The 6663-nt window shown below is 45.2% G+C and overlaps 1 protein-coding gene across 1 annotated transcript; it reads left to right on the top strand.

Annotated features, from left to right (window-relative positions):
- The first annotated feature begins 1750 nt into the window (after window positions 1–1750).
- LOC138670996 (uncharacterized) lies at window positions 1751–6248 on the top strand. Its single transcript, XM_069758823.1, has 2 exons — window positions 1751–2923; window positions 5110–6248. The coding sequence occupies exons 1-2, from the start codon at window positions 1810–1812 to the stop codon at window positions 5181–5183; spliced, it is 1188 nt and encodes a 395-aa protein (XP_069614924.1). The 5' UTR covers window positions 1751–1809; the 3' UTR covers window positions 5184–6248.
- The last annotated feature ends 415 nt before the right edge of the window (window positions 6249–6663 follow it).

Here is a 6663-nt window from a genome sequence, read left to right as displayed (position 1 = left end):
CCATAGCGGTCCCCTGGAGCTGTAGGTAGAAGGACCCTTTAAAAACAAAAAAGTTATGTGTGAGGGTGAACTCCAGAAGTTCCAGCAGAAGCGATCTCATACCCATAGACAGAGATGAAGTATCAAGAAAGTATCTAACAGCACGAATGCCATCACTATGTCTGATATTGGTGTATAGAGACTCGACATCCGCTGAAACTAATAGAGATTCACCCTCTAAACACAATCCGTCGACCCTACGCAAAAGGTCCCCTGTATCCAAAAGGAATGAGGGGAGACCGGAGACCAGAGGCTGTAGGTGGAAATCAATCCATCTATTCACGTGCTCCAGCAGGTTCCCCCTGCCCGAAATAATAGGTCTGCCCGGCGGGGACTGAAGACCCTTATGAATTTTAGGTAGCAGGTAGAATGTTGGAATGGTCGGCTCCTTAACTACCAATGCCATGGCCAAGTCCTTGGTGATAACGTCGTCCCGTAAGGCCCGTTGGATGATGGATTCCAGTTGTGCAGAAAATGCCGAGAGGGGGTTATATGTAAGTTTTTTATAACATACGTTATTATCTAATTGTCTAAATGCCTCCCTCTCATACATATCCACGGGCCACAGGACGACGTTACCACCTTTGTCCGCCGGTTTAATGACCACATCGGGCAAATTTTGCAAATATATTAGTCTATTCCTCTCTGCTCTTGATAAATTATCCTTTACTGAGGATTTTTGGATTTTACCAAGATCCTCCGTGACCACCCTAACAAATGTATCAATTGAGGAACATGTCGATAACGGGGGGAACCTGCTGGAGCAAGAACGAATAGATGGAGGAATAGTATTACCTTCATGCATATGTTCCACCGCCAGCTCCTCCAGAATCCTCAAGGTGTTTTGTTCCTCCTCTGTGGGGAATAGAAGATGTAATTCATTATTAAAATGGTATCTCCTGAACAGCAACGACTAGTGTTGAGCATTCCGATACCGCAAGTATCGGGTATCGGCCGATACTTGCGGTATCGGAATTCCGATACCGAGATCCGATATTTTTGTGATATCGGGTATCGGTATCGGAAGTGTAAAATAAAGAATTAAAATAAAAAATATTGTTATATTCACCTCTCCGGCGGCCCCTGGACATCAGCGGGAGGATCCGGCGTCCGGCACGGCTTCTTTCTTCAAAATGCGCGCCTTCAGGACCTGTGGAATGACGTCCCGGCTTCTGATTGGTCGCGTGCCGCCCATGTGACCGCCACGCGACCAATCAGAAGCCGCGACGTCATTCCTCAGCTAAAGTCCTAGAATGAGCGCCTTCTAGGACCTGAGGAATGACGTCGCGGCTTCTGATTGGTCGCGTGGCGGTCACATGGGCGGCACGCGACCAATCAGAAGCCGGGACGTCATTCCACAGGTCCTGAAGGCGCGCATTTTGAAGAAAGAAGCCGTGCCGGACGCCGGATCCTCCCGCTGATGTCCAGGGGCCGCCGGAGAGGTGAATATAACAATATTTTTTATTTTAATTCTTTATTTTACACTTTAATATGGATCCCAGGGCCTGAAGGAGAGTTTCCTCTCCTTCAGACCCTGGGATCCATGAGGATACATTCCGATACTTGATGTCCCATTGACTTGTATTGGTATCGGATATCGGTATCGGCGATATCCGATATTTTTCGGGTATCGGCCGATACTATCCGATACCGATACTTTCAAGTATCGGACGGTATCGCTCAACACTATTTTTTCTATTTTGTACTTGGACTGTATGCTGCTTCTTTTCTTCTGTTGGTTTTTGGTTTATACTTTGCAGTTTGTCCATTATGGTCCTCTTCTTGGTCCCATTTCCATCATATAAAAATGTACCCTACCCGGGTCAAACTATAATGTTGGTGACTTGGTATGTGTCCACTATAGTGTTTTGTTTAACTTTGTTTGCTGTGTTATGCACAGGTTGCGTGGACTTTAATATGGACTACAGAGCCAAGGAACGTTCCTGGCTTGATCAGATGGACCAGGTTTTTAGCGACGGTGGGATGGACGCACAGCAGCCGGCTGACTCCAAGTGGGATGATAAACTACAGTCTATCAAGGCCATGCTTTTAAAGCGCTCGCGACTATGGTGGAACAGGATGTTCTTAGAAAAATATATTAGAAATAAAATGGTTCCTAGGGGCCTTAGGGTGAGGATTCTTCCATCCTTTCCTATTGATGATAATGCCTTCATCACACAATGGGAGGAGGCGTGTACACTCTGTTCCACCACACTCATGCAGCTGCTTGTTGATTTTAATACCGGCTGTATTTCTGATCTGGATAAATCCATTGACCTGATGCAGGCTGAAGTAAAAATGGGATGTCCCCCCTGCAAACTACAACAATTTGAGAGTGATCTGGAGAAGTCAATGGATGCTGTAGTGAAGAAAATCCAGGATTCCCAGACATCCAAGTTTAATAGAGATAATAGAGACTATCTTTCCAAGCGAGTCTACCTATGGAGGACCAAAACAATTCAACAATCAGATAGAGCTATGTCTAACACCTCCCTGTCATCTCAGAGTGGACGTTCAGACGTTTCCTCGGCTTCTACTTTTATCACTGGTGGTGGTGGGAATAGATTGAGAGATCATACATACCACCCGTATAAAAGGAACAATAAAGCACCAAAAACATCTAAACGGGACAATAAGGTGATTAATCTTAGTAGCCATACTCTCTCCGATACTGATATGCAGTTGTTAGAAAGGGGTCTCTCCTTTTCCCCGACGTCCCATTTTGATTTATTTTCTACTATCAAGGATCTTCACCTGTTTGCTCGGTCGTTGCTGTTCAGGAGATACCATTTTAATAATGAATTACATCTTCTATTCCCCACAGAGGAGGAACAAAACACCTTGAGGATTCTGGAGGAGCTGGCGGTGGAACATATGCATGAAGGTAATACTATTCCTCCATCTATTCGTTCTTGCTCCAGCAGGTTCCCCCCGTTATCGACATGTTCCTCAATTGATACATTTGTTAGGGTGGTCACGGAGGATCTTGGTAAAATCCAAAAATCCTCAGTAAAGGATAATTTATCAAGAGCAGAGAGGAATAGACTAATATATTTGCAAAATTTGCCCGATGTGGTCATTAAACCGGTGGACAAAGGTGGTAACGTCGTCCTGTGGCCCGTGGATATGTATGAGAGGGAGGCATTTAGACAATTAGATAATAACGTATGTTATAAAAAACTTACATATAACCCCCTCTCGGCATTTTCTGCACAACTGGAATCCATCATCCAACGGGCCTTACGGGACGACGTTATCACCAAGGACTTGGCCATGGCATTGGTAGTTAAGGAGCCGACCATTCCAACATTCTACCTGCTACCTAAAATTCATAAGGGTCTTCAGTCCCCGCCGGGCAGACCTATTATTTCGGGCAGGGGGAACCTGCTGGAGCACGTGAATAGATGGATTGATTTCCACCTACAGCCTCTGGTCTCCGGTCTCCCCTCATTCCTTTTGGATACAGGGGACCTTTTGCGTAGGGTCGACGGATTGTGTTTAGAGGGTGAATCTCTATTAGTTTCAGCGGATGTCGAGTCTCTATACACCAATATCAGACATAGTGATGGCATTCGTGCTGTTAGATACTTTCTTGATACTTCATCTCTGTCTATGGGTATGAGATCGCTTCTGCTGGAACTTCTGGAGTTCACCCTCACACATAACTTTTTTGTTTTTAAAGGGTCCTTCTACCTACAGCTCCAGGGGACCGCTATGGGGGCGGCTTTTGCGCCCGCGTATGCGGGGCTCTTCCTGGGGCTGTGGGAGAGGGACCTTCCCCTGTCAGATGAACAGGGATCGATCGATCGTGTCCCTTTATGGACACGATATATCGATGATGTCTTCTTCATCTGGCAGGGCACATCCGTTGACCTTACGCAATTCATGTCTCTCCTGAACAGCAACGATCTAAATATCCATCTTACGTTTGTATCAGATGTTGATTCCATTGATTTTCTGGACGTGACGATAAGGAGGGATAGTAGGGGTATTTTGAATACAGACATATTCCGTAAAAAAACATCAACAAACACCCTTCTACATGCCTCCTCAGGACACCCTAGACACATGGTAAAATCCATTCCGGTGGGGCAGTTCCTCCGTTTGAGGCGTATCTGCTCCGATATGGTAGACTTTGAAAAACGAGCCGAGGAACTCCGCCTTAGATTTAGGGAACGTGGTTATAGTGGGAGGTCTATCAAAAGAGCGTACTTGAGAGCAAAACATACATCTCGAGACAGCTTGCTATATGGTCCCCCTAGACGCTCTACAGTGGGTGCTAATGAAAAAACTAGATTCATCACCACTTTCAGTCAGCAATCCGATCAGATTCGCCATATACTGGAAAAAGCATGGCCCATTTTAAAGGTAGACTCGATAATTGGGAAATTTCTCCCATCCCGGCCTTCACTGACATTCAGACGGGCCAGGAACCTCCGTGATTGTCTGGTTCGAAGTCACTATGCGAGTCGACATCCTGGAACCTTCTTGGAGAGATCTACTCCTAGGCTTGGGTGTCGTCCGTGTGGCCGCTGTGTCGCCTGCCCCAACGTGGATACCTGTGACACATTTACAGATTCAAAGGGTGCCAGAACATATTCCATCAGATCACATATTACGTGTTTATCACGATATGTGATTTACTGTGCAATTTGCCCATGTGGACTTATGTATGTGGGGCTTACCACCCGTCAACTTAAGGTCCGTGTGAGGGAACACGTTCTGGGGATACAGGCGGCCAGTGGCCACGCGGATGCCTCCTTGCTCAAAACTCTGCCAAGGCATTTTAAGGAGTTCCATGGATGCAATGCATCACTATTGAGGGTCAGAGGAATTGATACCCTGAAAATTAATATTAGGGGTGGTCAATTGTCGAAACGGCTTGCTAAAATGGAGACACAATGGATATGGCGTCTTCGAACCATTCATCCGGAGGGTCTTAACGAATATATCTCGTTCGCCCCATTCTTGTAGTTCGCCGGCTGTTGTCCGTTTTCCTCTGTTTCTCTCCGCATGCGTTTGATTTTAGTGTGATTTTAATGGGTATTTTTCTCTTTTTATTATTATTAGTTGTGACACATGAAGGACGACTATTCGGTTGTTTTCTTGGGAGCAGGTCTACTATCCTGAAGGACTGTACATGAATTTGGGAGCTATACATGACCTGGTTGGTCGAAGATATATCGGGACTTTATAAATATACGCTATGGATCCACTTGGACTATATTTTCTTCAATATACAATTTTCCCATATCTTTGCATCTACACAAAAAGGCTTTTTCATGGACTTGGAATATTATCCATCGACGAGTGTTAGGTGTTTTCAAGCTATATGTAACTCTCGTATCGTTCCAGCAACCGGGATATGTATCAGGATCGATATTAGTATTGTTTTCCTCTAGATATCAGCTCCTTATTGTTGTTCTGTGTCGGGGTTTGGGTGTGTTTTATCTGTTACTTAGTATTTTCCACATTGTTTTTTCTGGTGGGTGGCTGCCATATAGCTATACATTGTTTTATTTATATTGGGTATGGTTCTTTTGCCCTCTATGTAGTTACTATGCCGTTGTTCTCAATGTGTACGGTTAGTTTTTTTCTTTACATATGTCTGACTACACCAAAATGGCCGCCACTACACATCTTTTATTCTTGCCTGTACCAATATGGCTGCGCTGCCTGGATGGCGCATGTTTGGCTATAGTATAATGGCCGCCGCGCTGCTTGTATTCCTGGCCTTTTTAAATAGGGCTACACTGATATTACTGCGCATGACAAGTTTTTCTAATGTCCGCCTATACGGCCGCTTGTATATTTTCTTGTGTGGTCTTCACCAAGATGGCCGCTCGGACACTAGTGCGCATGTCAGGCCTATCTAGTGTGGCCGTAATGTTTGGTGCGGTTCCTGTCTCTGCTGCCATGGCCGTTCGGCGCGATTTGCACGGGTATGGACGCCGATGTCGGCATGGTGTTTGGAGGTACTTTGTCTGCTCCTGTTCTCATGACGCTGTCTCTGTGGAGACACATGGGGCCCCATGTGTTCTCTGATGAGCGGCGTACAGGTGTATCCGGAGCTGACTATTAAGGTCCTGTGCAGCCATTGGTTAACTTCACAAGTGTAGCCCCACCAGTTAGTTCCTTTTCCCTGTATATATTGTGCCCAGTATTACACTATAGTACCCCTTGAGAAAGGCATTAAGCCGAAACGCGCGTCGGGGGGGGACAGGAGTGAGGTGCTAAGTATACGCTGTGTTATCTTGCCACATTAACCGGTATGTATGTTAAGTTATCTGTACTGTGCGTGCATTGTTAGATTTTTTCTGGGTCAGTGTACCCAATATATTTAGGCATATTATATGCACTTTATATAAATTGTATAATGACTATGCAGGTTATCTTGTGGATTCTTGTATCTCATAAGCACCTATGTCCTGTCCATTTAGGTGCATGCTAAGGGTAGCATGGGGATTGTCTCCCCCTGTCGTTTTTAATCTGGCTTTACCACTAATAAAGTATTTTTTCTATTTTGTACTTGGACTGTATGCTGCTTCTTTTCTTCTGTTGGTTTTTGGTTTATACTTTGCAGTTTGTCCATTATGGTCCTCTTCTTGGTCCCATTTCCATCAT

The sequence above is a fragment of the Ranitomeya imitator genome, chromosome 3 (assembly GCF_032444005.1).
Source record: "Ranitomeya imitator isolate aRanImi1 chromosome 3, aRanImi1.pri, whole genome shotgun sequence".
In the NCBI taxonomy this organism is placed as follows: domain Eukaryota; kingdom Metazoa; phylum Chordata; class Amphibia; order Anura; family Dendrobatidae; genus Ranitomeya; species Ranitomeya imitator.
This window is presented reverse-complemented; position numbering and strand designations above follow the sequence as displayed.